The 13577-nt window shown below is 55.5% G+C and overlaps 1 protein-coding gene across 4 annotated transcripts in view; it reads right to left on the bottom strand.

Annotated features, from left to right (window-relative positions):
* The window catches only part of AGAP3 (ArfGAP with GTPase domain, ankyrin repeat and PH domain 3), a 110711-nt gene that overhangs the window by 50249 nt on the left and 46885 nt on the right, over positions 1–13577 (bottom strand). For all 4 annotated transcript variants that reach the window (XM_057367908.1, XM_057367906.1, XM_057367907.1 and 1 more), the window contains exons 7-8: positions 10177–10304; positions 2094–2249 (exon numbers count right to left, since the gene is read on the bottom strand). In XM_057367908.1, coding sequence (XP_057223891.1) covers positions 2094–2249; positions 10177–10304 — 284 coding nt within the window. The remainder of the gene's footprint in view (positions 1–2093; positions 2250–10176; positions 10305–13577) is intronic.

Below are 13577 nucleotides of genomic sequence, written 5' to 3'. Positions count from 1 at the left end.
CAAAGGAGTCAGGCATAGCTCAGGACTGGGACTGCAGCGGCTCCCAGAGCTGGGTTGAGCACTGCACCTTGGAGAGGCCTGTGGTCACCTGGGGACCCCACAGGGACAAAGGCTGCTGGCTACACCTGCGCTGCCTGCCTGGGAAAAKCTAGCAGCAGAAAACAGCCTGCCCTTTCCTTCCCTTCCCTGCTCTTCCTGGCCTGTCCCACTGCGGGAGGTGTCRGGAGCTGCTGCTGCTGCCACGACCAGATGGGTAAAGACGTCAAACGTGAGCCATGGACGTGCACCAGCACATGAGCAAGCAGGTGAGGTGAGCCCAAGCCCCACGGCAAGTGAGCGCGCGCCAGCCGAGCACAGGTGAGTCCGCGGCAGTGAGCAAGCGTGAGCCCAGGATGAGTGAGAGCCCTACACGCATGATGACGCCCACAGTGAACAAGCGTAAGCCCCGCAGCAAGCCGCCMTCCTCCCCCCCAAAGCGTGTGCCCGCCCTGAGGGAGCGAGCACGGGGCTCCAGAGAGCCTGAACGTGAGCGGGCGGCGAGTCCAGACGCATCGGCGCGCGAGCAGGATGGGTGGTGGCACAGCATGAGCGCCCGCACACACCGGGACACAGCAGCAAGCACGAGCGAGAGTGGCGGCGGGGAGGGGCGAGCGTCCGCCAGCACCGCGTGCAGGGGGAGGCACGGCCACAGCAATGGGAGAGCTACGGAGCATCCACAGARGGGGTGAGCACATGGAGAGGAAAGCAGTGAGGCAGCAACCATGCGTTGGGAGCGGGAACCTGCTGCGTGAGGCAGCCTGTGCTGGCAGGAGGGCACGGAGAGCACAGCCCACCCACCCGCAGCACACGGACAGGGCGAGCGTGGGGCAGGGGCGTGCAGAGAGCGCTTGGGGTGCATGGGATGCAACTGGGGGGAATGCAGAGAGTATTCAGGAGCTCAGCACAGAAGCTTCCAGGATGTCAGAAGCCAGGTGAGATAGGCACATTCCCAGCACAAGGAGYGGGGAATCTGGGATGCCAATGGTGCAGTGAGAGGAACGGGGCACGGGACACTGAATTTGTGTGGTCTGGGCTCAGCGCAACAGCGGCTGGTCACAAGAGTGACACAGTGCAACAGGTACAAGGGCTTTGTGGTGGCCGGTTCCACAGACAGCAGACACGGTGTGCTGAGCAATGGTGGCTGGAAAGCACATTGAGATGGGGAGAGGAGCCAGGCCGGAGCCTGTACACATACACAGGGAACAGAGGCTACACCTACACTAGACATGGGACTCGGACACGTGTGTGTTGACAGCGAGGGGACACTCATGGCTGTGCTCAGAGCAAGGGTGAGTGTGAGGGCAGGATTGTGCACACTGCGTGGACGGCGTGTGCGTGGTGTGAGAGCGTGCGGAGAGGCAGGCTGCAAGGCAACCAGCACAGCTGAGGGCTGCAAATGTACCCTGTTCCACCTGGGGCCCATAGTTTCGCTGCCTCCCCTCTGACTCCCCTCCCTCCACACCCACAGCAGCTCCCATGTGTGCTGCTCAAGTCATGCAGACATGGGGTCCGGGAACGGGAGCGAGTGGGGCCCCATGCCAGGTGCTGAGCTCTGCACAGCACCACTGGGCACAGCATCACTGGCACCAAACAGGAGGCTCAGTGACCAGGGGCTCTGTGCCACGCTCGGGGAATGTGKCCCCAAGGAGAAGATGAGCAGTCACTGGTGCTGTGCACGCACAGCTGCACTCCCTGTAAGGAGCAGGAGCTCACACACGCTACAGGCACACAAGTGTACCCTTGCACACTCCTACATGTGCGAGGAATGTCCTGCTCCCAGATGGTTCCCCATGCATGCACACTCCACCTGAAGCAACTCACAGCAGCATGGTCCCTGCACACGCAGGAGGTCCCTCCCACACACACACACACACACACACACACACACACACACACACACACACACACGCTCCTGCATCCCCAGCCCTCCTGCCAGCACAGCACGGGTCACCATGCCAGAGAGCCCGTGTGGTCAGGCTGTCGTGGCCCACTCCATTCCCCTCTCCTCTGCTGAAAACCCACCCCAGAGCTCCTGGGCTCCCTGTGCTGCTTACCGTGAAGATGTTGGAGCGCCGCTTGGACTGCTTGCGGATGGGGGTGGGGGTGTTGGAGGCAGCAATGGTCTCAATCCGCAGCTCCCGCTGGCTGATGCTTGGGGTGGAGGGCACGGAAGAGGAGTAGTCGCTGAAGGCTCCTCCACCGTTGGTGGCCTGGAGAAGGAGAAGGATGGTCAGAGACAGGCTGCCTCGGGGCACAACTGCAGGAGCACCACCTGCCCACATGGCCTCATGCCAGGGTAGGGAGTGCTGAACAGGTCTGGGACAGGGTGATGTCCATAAAACCATGGAATCATTTAGGGTTGGACAGGACCTTACAGACCATTCCAACACCTTCCCCTAGGCAGGGACTTTCCCTAGACCAGGTTGCTCCAAGACCCATTCAACCCAGCCTAGAACATTACTGGGAGTGGAGAGCTCACAAACCTCACTGGGCAACCCAGTGAGACATCTCATGCCAGGCACTGCTCCTGCCCAACAGAGGGGCTTGTGAAGCCCTTCTTCTCTTCTTGTTTTTTCACCAGTAAAATGTTCAAGTTCTGAAATCAAAGAGAAGGGCATCAAACAGCCAGAGAAACCCAGATGAAGCCCTTCCAAACACAGGTGTGGAACTAGGCCTGGGGCAGCAGAGTCCCACACAGCCATGCCCAGCAGAGGGGCACCTCCACCTGCTCCCAGAATACAGGAGCGGGGTCACTCTCYTTGGGCAGTCGTTCCCTTCCTCTTCACTGAGCCCATCAGACATAAGGCTGCCAGGCAGCCCAGGGCCTGCCCAGCTCCAAGTCCCAGTCACCCATTCCCTGTCCCATGAGGACAGCCATGATGCCAGTGGGGATGTGTGTCCCCAGGATTCCAGCCTTCACATTTCCAGTGTCCTGATGCACAGAGTGCCACACCAGAAGCTCAAGCTCTGTGTGAAACCCACCTTCGTTTCTGATTTGAAGGTGTATTTGAGCAGACCCTGAGGCTGGCACACCCCTCCCATGCCCGCAGACCACTGTAGCCACAGCTGCGGTGGCCTATYCCTGGGAACACATGAGATTTCACTAACACCTTGTTGGACTTCATGGCAAGGGGAAGATCCAGCCATGCACCCACATCACCAACACATCTCCTCCAGACAAGGCTGCTCACTTCTACCCTGCCCATGCCAGCAATGTGGGCTGCCACAGGACAGGGGCTTACAGACATCTCAGAAACAACACCTGCATGGAAGCATTTCAGATCTGCAGCTCAGGACATCTCACTACAACGTGGCATGTGGCAGCTCRAGGTCTCTGCGGTTCTGGAACAGTGTACTCAGAAACACATGGAAGAGCTGCCCCGAGGAGGGTAAGTGAGCTCCAGCACCCCAGAAGGGGCAGCYTGCCTCCTCCCAGCTCTGACCTCAGAGTGGTGGTATCAAAGGCTACACGTCCCCTCTGAGCATCTATACTCTGAGCAGGAGTGGAGCCCAGGCAGGATGATGATCCACTGGAGGGGCTCCGCGAGAGACACTCCCCCATCCCAGTGGGATCAGAGCCTTATTCTGACATAAGCAGTTCAGGAGAGCATGACGTGTGAAAGGGGCTGCACAAGCTGAGTGATGACTATGACCCACAGCCCAGTCTCAGAGGGAGGTGCAACCTTCACCCAAGCCATGGATCCCTCCATCTTTGACAAGAGAAATGGGAGAAGACACACAATGAGAACTTAAGACAGGAAAAAGTCACTCAAACAGSATTTCAGCTTCTTCCTTGGGGAGGCAGAGCAGGGACGAGGAATTCCATGCTGTGAGCAGGTGGGGGCTAAGACCATCCCAGCCTGTCTGAAAACAGGAATGTTTCTGGGGTTCTGAAACACAGAATGAGAGGGAACCTGGTCTGGTTGTGCTTTTCCACAAGTAGAAAAGGCTGGGAACTCTGTCCAGAGAAGGGAATGTCATCAGGGAGCTCCTCTGCAGGCTRAGGAACCCTGCACTGGACAAGAAGGTTCTGCTGCAGAGTCCCAGGGAAGGGGGGACCACCAGGAACACAGAGGGGTGAAGTAACATGTCACCTGCCAGTGATTTCTGAGCTCTCAACGGAGAGCTCCTGTGAACCCCGGGTCCAACACCCACACAGAAGTTCTGCAGGTGCTGTGATGAAGGAAGAGCTGCAGACAGCCAGGGCCACTGAGTGCACACCACACAGTCTGTGTTTAACTGATTCATCATGTGYGAACTAGGTCAAAGAAAGTGAAATGTTCTAAGTGTTAGGTAGAGAAGGAGGATGCAGGAGCACAGACAACCTGCCACATGCAACAGCGAGCTGAGTGTGGCTGCCCAGAGTCCCATGTCCCTTCAAGATCAGCTCCTAGCTCTGTGCTTGGCATGCCTTGGTGACCTTGGCAGCACGTTCACGATGCTGTGACTGCGGGGAGTATCCAGTTCAGGAGAGGCTGCAAAGTCTGAGCTCCTGCCAGAGAAACTGGAACAAACCCTGTAGATGCAGGTAATGGACACTAAAGCTTCAAGGAAGAAATTTTGCTACACTCTGGTTTATATGTTACTTACTCCCTGCAGTCTTGTGTGTCACTTCTGTCTGGCCAGAATAACTTTCCTTAGCCTGCAAATCTGCCTGGTCTTGGAGCCAAGGTTACTGCCCTTGAGTGACAAAGGACACTGGCCTTTGAGGCTCCCATGTCCCACAGACAGCCAAACTTCAGGAAGGGCTCTGGGACTGGAGGATGGCTCACAACAGGCTATGAAGGCAAGCTCCCACGAGTTTGGGGCAGAGGAGAAATTCCCTCAAGGATAGAGAGTGGCTCAGACAGGCAATCCTGAGCCACCACAGCTCTGCAGGGTGCTGCAGCACTTYTGTGGGATCCAGGGACAAAGGACAAATCTTAGGGATGTGGGAGAACCCTAACAAGGTGACAGGTCTGGGCACGTACCATGTGTATTGGCAGGTACGCTGTTGATGGAGCTGAACAACCACCTGTGGTYACCACTGGAATCTTGAGAACAGAGTGGGAGCTGGAAAGCTGGTAAAACACCGATGGGACAATTCCKTTCCATTAACGTGTAATGGGTGGAAGAGCATCAACAGTGCCACGGGGCACCTGGGAAGGGTAGAACGCAGCTGGAGTTCAGGGACAGTAATTCCTGGCATAACAAGGACCGAGACTGAACAAGTAGTTTGGGAAGGGCTCCGAGTGGAAGAGCAGAGACAAACAGTAAACACCAACCTGGTGTCTGCAGGAAGAAGGGAGAAGCCAGAGGAGCACATGGACCATGGAATGTGGGCACCATGAACTGAATGGGCAACAGGACACAGGTTTCCACGAGGAAATGCCAATGCCAATGCTGCAGCTCCTCAACTCCATAAGAACGTGCTGCAGCAGGCCAGTGAGCACCGTTACCAGCTCAGGTGAGCTGCCCGTGGGGCTTCATTTCACTTGCAAATCTTGATTTTCCACCTCTTTCATCTGGTCTCTCACTGAAGCCTGGATAAAGGCTCTCCCAGTGTCCCCAAGGAGCCCATGCAGGAAGGCAGACCAAGGCCATCAAAGCGAAGCCATGACACCGGGCATCCTGGAGCACAGCAGGGACAGCAGCGGCTCCCAAGACCCAGGGGGGCAGCCAGTTCCCTCCACCAGCCTGTCAGCTACCTGCATGGGGTACCTGCGTTACCTGCTGCCAGCTGCTGGGAACCAGTTCCCTGGCAGAAAGACAAACTGCCATCCCACAGCAAACACAACAGTGACTCACCCACAGCCTGGGGAACTCCCAAAGGCGTTCCAGATGCCCTGAATAAAGATTGAGAATGGGGCAGCAAAAGTGAGGAAATCAGGTAGAACAACTCTRCAGGTGTTGCAAGCACCCACTGGCCCGAGAAACTCCCATCCCCTCCCTGAAGGCAAGGGCCAGGAGCTGCCAGAAGGGAGCAAGGGGGGAATCAGGGGCAAGTGMGGAGTGGGATTCCCAAACCCATCCAACCTGCTCACCCAGCAACACCAAGACACAGAGAGGAGAGTCCAAGGCAGCAGGCAAGAGTTTTCCCTGTGGCTACAGAGCTCGGGGCAATACAAGGCGCCTACTCCAGCAGGTGCAGAACCACACCCCTCAAGCCACAGGAAGGACAAAGCGACAGATCTGTGTCACCAAGGGAGCGCAGGACTCCAGGGCTGGCCCCGGCCCCTGCCATACCAGAGAACCAGGTTGATGCTGAGCATCAGRGACCCACCAAGCACATCTAGTGACTCCTGAGAGCTGGTAGAAAACCCTGACCAGGGTTGACCTGCTCCTACAGCTCCCTTCCCCTTCCCCTTCCCTTTCCCCTTCCCAGAGATGGAGCAATGTCCTCCAGGCTCCAGGCATCGGCACCACTGTAGAATAAGAGAAAAAAAATCCCAAATGCCCAAAGGCAGAAATGAAACCAGGRCCTTTGGCTGGTTCCCAGGAGGATTGTCCACTGTGCAAGGACACCAGGACACATCCACAGTACCACTGTCCCAGAACAACTGTGCCAAGAGAAGGGAACCCTCTGGACAGATGAGTAACAAAATCACCAGGGTCCTCTGGAGTCCCTCCTCTCCCAGTCACCACACGGGGAGACAAGCAGTGGCTATTTCCAAAAAAGTTAGTTTGGCTCAGCCAGTAGAGTCAAGCTACTTCCAGAACAGCTGTTGTGCCCAGGACAAGAGAAGGGGCAGGGCTGGCTCCCAGCTCCTCCCTACCAAAAGAAGCCCTTTGTGGGGGATCCCTCACGCCCATTCCAAGAAAAGTGCCTTCTTCACTCGCAGCTCCAGAAGACAGAGCTGTTCCTGCAGTATGGGCCAGACTAGGCCCAGAGCAGTACTGCCAATCCTAATTTCAGGTGCTCCTCCTGCCCCTCAAATGCCAATCCTGCTGTTCCAGAGGCTCCTCCTGCCCCCAAATGCCAATCCCGCTGTTCCAGGGASTCCTCCTACCCTCCCAGGCAGTACTGGAAGGGAAAGGGATTCTCCTATGCCAAATATGTGTCTCACCTGTGCACACTGATACCTGCAGCACAAGGCAAACAAAAACCCCTAACTGTGTTTTTTGTCAGGCTTCTCTCGACCTCATCTCCACGTTAAGCCCTCTGTTCCCAAAACCTTCCTTGAGATCCTTTTTCCTGTTTTCCCTGTGCCAGTTACTGCTCTTTGACTTGCAAAAGCAAGTGAGAAACCCCAGTGACATCCCCAAGCCCTCAGGTATGACAGAGCTCAGCTGTACTTCACAAACACCTTGTCACTCTCCCACTGGTCCTTCCTGGGAGGGTAAGCCTGTCCACCCCCGCTCCCAGAGCTGTTCCAACATGTATCTCTGTGCCAGGAACAGGGGACATCTGGGCACTGCTCCCTGGTACCCACCTGGGCATTGTGCCCTCCCAYGTGGGCAGCTTGAGTACACATCTGAGTGTGTGGGCTGCTCTGCCCAGCTCTCTGTCAGAACTGCTGGTTATGGGTGAATTTGTTTCCCAAAGTTGGATTTTCCCTGAGGACAGTGGGAAGCAGCTCCAGAACCTCACTTCCAAGCCCATGCAAGAATAGGGAAATACTTCATGGCATTTTAGGATCATTCAACGTTGCTTAACACTCTATTTTTAAAAGTGTCTTTAGTAAAGGGARAGAGACATGCAAACACCAGGGCAAAGATCGCTGCACATGTCCCTGGCACAGAGAGGGTTTGTGGTGGGGCCACACCAAGACCCCAGGAACACAAATTAACTCTGATCACCCTTGTGGGGCCCAGGTTTGCTGGGGGCAGGAGGGACACAGCATTGGACAGGCACAGAGCAGGCCCAGGGAGGGGGCACAGGGAGGACACTCAGGAAGACAAGGCTATGATCGGGCCCTCAAGCCGCAATCCCTGTGAGCTGCACGCTGAGTTACTTCCCTTCACAGCTCTGCTTCCCACCACAGCTCCCTACGTCCCTCCAGCCAAGCCAGGAGCACAGCAAGGTACAGAGAGCAAAGGTCTGTCCCCGAGCAGGCAGCCAGCATTCACCTCTACACAGACGTCATCTGCAAGCCGTGCTGAGAGGTGTTCTGTGGGAAGGAAAGGAGAGGAAAGCACGGACGGCTCTGAGAAAACACCTCACAAAGCTCATGACATGCARTTAGAAAATTCTTCCAAAATTTCCTTCCCCGTGGCCAGCCCTAAATCCACCCCTTTTGTTCCAGTGCCGCCTTTCCTTAAGGAGCTCTTTCCTGTCACACATTAGTATTTCAGGTCAGGTTAGGCCTGTCTCTGCACTCATTTCTCAGCTAAATCAGTCAAGTGCTTACTTTCTTCCTGCCCTGGGGTCCCTTTCCTCCCATACATTTTTGCTACTCCTTCAGGTTCCATGCACAATCAGATGAGCGACTGGATTCAGACTGGGGGACCCGGGGGGTCTGGCAGCCCCATCCCTCACACAGGGAATATGTTTTCAGCTTCACTGTAAACACATTGCCCGGCACAGCCAGTGCCAGTGGCACGTAGTAACTGGAACTCTTTTCATACTTTGGACACGGAAGAAAACAGTAAACAAGTGTCCAGCTCCCCTGAGTAATGCTGACCTTGGTCATCAGCCTTGTGCTTCCCATCCAGCAAAGATGGCTTCTCCTTCTCAGCCAGGCTCATGCTGTACACRATTTGCGAATAGAACCCTCAAATTACTCAAACCTGTATTTCCCTGGGACTTTGTTCTCCACCTTGGATGTCTCACACTGAACTTGTTCCCAGCTTTCTGGACACAAGCAAGACAGAATCTGACTTCACAGCCTCCCCCAGCAGCCCATCCACCTGCACACAGACTTCACCTGAACTTGCTGCTGTCCAGGTGACCTGGAGTACCAAGAAGATGGCACAGGTCTCTGCAAAAACCTGCATCCACCTACTTGCAATCCACCTTTAGAAGCCTCTACAACCAGGTACAAACTTCACRGGGATATTTGAAAATTCCCCATGTAATGGTCCAGCTGGTGGCTGCAGATATGGCTCAGGTCTGTGCAGGGACAGGCTCCCGTGATGGGGGATGAGGAGTCCTCCCAGGGCTGGGAGGTTCTGACACACCCAGAGTTTCAAAGCCAATCCCTTTATGGACAACTCATCAGCCACACGTGCTGTCCCTCAGCCATAGGCAGATGTCCTGCAGGCCCTGTCACAGGCCCTGTGATTCCATATGCCAGTTGCTCCAGAGATGGAATCTGCTAGCCTGAGTGCTCCAGGGAGCAATGGATCATGGATCTCTCCTTTCTTCCTCACCAGTCGCCCACTCAGCATTTCTGTGGATGCTGGGAAAGTAGCAAAGCCTGAATGTAGTGAGATGGCTGCCCAAAGGATCTCCTTTCCCAGCCCCTCACCACTGAGTCTGTCCTGCTTTCTGACCTGTCTCTCCTGCCTCAGCTCTGCTCCAGATCACAGAACAAACACCTATGGCAGCACAAAGACCTTGGCAACCCTTTACCACCAGCACAGAGCCCTCCCTCTGGCAGAGGGGAGGGAACCTCCTTCCCTGTTTTGCTCCTTCAGCTCACCACTGAACTCACCCCTCAGAAGCCCTAGATGCACGTGCAAGTAGACCACCCACTTCCCGAGTCTGGGAAAAGCAGGAATAGTGAACAGCTGTGCCTACCCAGCTGGGGCAGCCAGAGCACAACCCACTCACAGATCCCCTGTGCTGCCCAAGAGCTCCCCACACACAGCTCACAGCTTTGCTGTGTCTGCCAAAGCACGCAGTCTGGGGACCATGAGCCAGACCCAAAGGCTTAGACACAAAATTTGACCTCAAAGCAAGCATCAAACTGTCACACAACCATGAAATCATGGAGTGCTTTGGGTTGGGAGGGACTTTCAAGCACATCTCATTCCACCCCCTGCCATGGGCAGGGACATTTTCCACTATCCCAGGTTAATCAAGCCCCATCCAACCCAGCCTTGGACATTTCCAAAGGGRCAGCCTTGGGCTATGGAAGAAGCATCAGGGTGACGCCACTCTGCTCTCACCAGGAGCCAGTCCAGGCAGCAGTATGAGCCTAAGGCCTCAGGGTACTGAGCTGAGGGTGTGGAAAGCACAAGAGGTCCCTGGCTTTCCCCGTTCCCGTTCCCCACCTGGTTGATGTGGACAGAAGGAATGGAGGCTGCGGAGACAGATGAGTGGCTGGGTGAGTTGGGCAGGGACTTGCAGGGGCCGATGGATAGCTGGTGCTTCTTCCGGAGAGCCACCACCTTCTGAGCCACTAGAAAAGGGAGAAAGCGACAGGATCAGAGTCCAGAAAGCAGCTTCCTACACCCATAGACTTCCAGAGGGATTCAGAGAGACCCAGGCCCTTCCCCTGACTGAGGGGAACACCAGCACCTGGGACTCAAACGGTGCCCCCCACCACCACCACTCACAGGGAAGATTCAGCAGAACACCCARCTGGCAACCCCACTGCCACACAGCCCAGGCACACGGCAGGCACAGGGCAGGCTGCCTGCACTGCTCAGGCTGAGCCCCCAGAGGTCACCTGCCCTCTTGGGTGTCACACAGAACAACGACTTCATGTGGACACCRTGGAAACACAACGAGCCCTGGGCTGCTCCAGGAGAATCCCTGGGCAGTCAGTCACTTCTCAGTCACCACTCACGGCTCCAGGAGCCAGTTACTGGACTGAACTGCCTGGCAATGCCACCTCCACCAGTCTGGGCTGTTGTAACTCTTACAGACTCCAAGTGTTCAGACAATTAACCGGAGAAACTACTCTCCCAGTTCCTGTGACTTCACTGCCTGGTGCCAACAGCCCACGATTGCATTTCAACCTTCCCAATCTCCTGCCTTTTCTGGAAATAAACACCTTGACCAAAAGCATGACAGCAAATGAGCTTGGCTGCTGGGAATTCAGAACAACACATCATCATTCCTGGTTTTCTCTTGCACACTGGCCAGGTACCCCCACAATCAAAGAAGGAAAAATCTTCCAGATGAATGCAACTGTAGGCACTGGGAACATACCAAGCCCACCCCCRGCATGCCTCATGCCGTGCACCTGTGCCATAATGGAGCCATGTTCYTTTTCCAGGAGAAAAGATGTTGCACCACACCCGTGGCATGATTGAACCTGTTTGGAAAGGTCAGATGCCAACAGTAACTGCAGAGTCCTGGCACCCTGATGGCCTTGGTGCCACATCCCTTTCAGACACAGCCAAAAGTCCACGGGGCCACTGCCGGATTCTTACAAAGCTGGGAGTCTGTCCACACTCCCAAGCTGAACATTAGTTACAGAAAAAGCAGGAAACCACCCTGCACCCAACAAACAAAACATATTAATCTGCTGCTTCCCTGCTCTCACCAGCTCCTTCCTCCCCTCCAACCCCTGCAATCAGTTCTTTGTGGGAACATCTCCCGTCCCAATGCTGGTCAGGCACACTGTAAACTCAGGCACCCCAGGGGCCAGGAAATATCCAAAAAAAACCCTCAGCCGCTGCTGTTGCAGGCAGGGAGACTGGCAGAGGCTCTGCCCATCACTTGCCCATATTACTACTGCTAATGGGGAATTAACCACGAGGCCAGTGAGACCACACTGGAAGGATAACATCTCCCCAGTCCTGAAATGAGGCACCTTGAGGTGATCTTCACCTTTCTGCACGGCAGCTACAGGCTCTTCTACTTCCTGAACATCGGTCAGACTTTTCTGGGATAGTTTCTGCCATCCCTTACACCAGTCTTCTCATTCCGGTTTCTCTGGTTGCCAAGCACAGCTCTGCTGTACAACCAGTGAGGTGTGATCCGCCTGCAGAGCCTGAGCAGCCCCAATGTCACTGTGAGCCCCAGCACCTGAACATCACTCAGTGTTTCAGAGCAAACCCAGCACTCAGAGTCTCGACAGAGGAAGAGCATGCAAAGGTCCCCARTGACCCACCAAGGATTCTGCAGAGAATCCCTCACAGTGTCACCTCACAGACTCGCAAGGCCCTGCACACCCCTGTGCACAAAGCTCTTGGCCCCTCTGTTGACGTGCTCCAGCCAAACCCTCCCTCAGGTCCACGTCCACTGTCCCAGAAGATGTGGCAATCAATGCTGCCCATCACCCTGATGTTGAAGAAATATRTCAAACGTTAACAGGAGGGACACCTGCTGTTCCACTCAGGCCTGTATAGGTGATCTAGAGCCTCCCTAGGAGTTCACACCGGAGCCTTGGCCTGCAGCCCCATGTTTGATGGGGAGCATGGAGAGCAGCAATGCCACCAGCACCTCAGCCATGGGCCCTGGGCCACAGAGCCACTGGCCATCCTCTCCTGCCCTCTCCAGTGCTCAGGGCAGAGGAAAGGGAGGACCATGCACTTGGGACCTGCAGCAGAGGTGAAGCTCAGGAAGTCACCCACCACATGGGCAGCACAGCTGCTGTTCCTCCTGTGCCCACCAGGATCAGGGCTGGGTCACTCCTCCTCCTTTTCCTCTGCCGAGGTGATCATAGCCAAGGCACTCTTGACAACCTGTTTCTTGACCTTTCTTGGTACAGAAGCAACCTTAAAATTAGGCCAAAGAACCGAACCCTCCCTCACACTGATGGTTCCTTGCAAACTGTCCTGGCATCTGCTGAACCCCCAATTTCTGCACACAGGAATTGTGAGGTCAATCATGAGAAGAAAGTTCTTTAACCAGACCTCTTCGAAGCCAAGAGGGCAACAAGGCACGTTCCATACCAGCCCCCACCTCACTGSGGCTCTGCCATGAGGGGACCACACCAACCACTCCTCAGGACAGGCTCACCTCAGAGAATCCTGAGGCTGAGTGGACACTGCCTGGCCTAGGGTATTGTCCCTGTTTGTGCCAAGGACACCTCCTGGCAATACCRAAGTCCCATCCTCTCATTGCAGCAGTCACTGTAACATCTGTGGACTTGGGAGGGATGGAGGAGTGAAATTCCCACATAGCAAGCAGCGTCTCCAGGGGGAATTCTGCCASGGTACAAGAAGGAAGTGACCCCCATTCTCCTGCCATGTGTCCTTCTCATGGGACCTCCAGCAGCCTGACTGCCCAGACACAGCCTCAGCCACAAAAGCTCAATACCATCAGGTACATGATGCAATGTGCTCAGTCCAGACAGAGTGTGGCTCAACCACTCACAGCTCCAGGCTACAGACCGGACACTCAGGACCCACTCTGAGGAACAGGGTCTCTGCTGCTCCTGCYTGAGCTGTAGTGATGCAACAGCCAGGACCACTCAGTTCTTGSAGAATCACCAAGCAGTTGGTGAAGATGGAGAGGCCAGTTTCTCCATCTCTGAGCATCCCCCTCACTCTGCTGCACCACGTGCATGTGTGAGAAGAGCCGTCCGTGAACACCGAAGGGCAGGGTGGTCACTCCCTCAAGCTCTCGTGCCAGCATATTGACCTGCTCCCCAAAAAGATCAGCAGCTGCTGGCTGTGATCCAGGACAGTGGCAGAGAAGAGCTCTCTGGGAACAGAGGTGCAGCACACATGGCACAGAGCAGGGGCAAGTAAGCAACCTCAGTACAGAAAGCAGCTCT

The sequence above is a fragment of the Malurus melanocephalus genome, unplaced genomic scaffold (assembly GCF_030028575.1).
Source record: "Malurus melanocephalus ecotype Western Australia unplaced genomic scaffold, MMel_1.1 scaffold_86, whole genome shotgun sequence".
Lineage (NCBI taxonomy): Eukaryota > Metazoa > Chordata > Aves > Passeriformes > Maluridae > Malurus > Malurus melanocephalus.
This window is presented reverse-complemented; position numbering and strand designations above follow the sequence as displayed.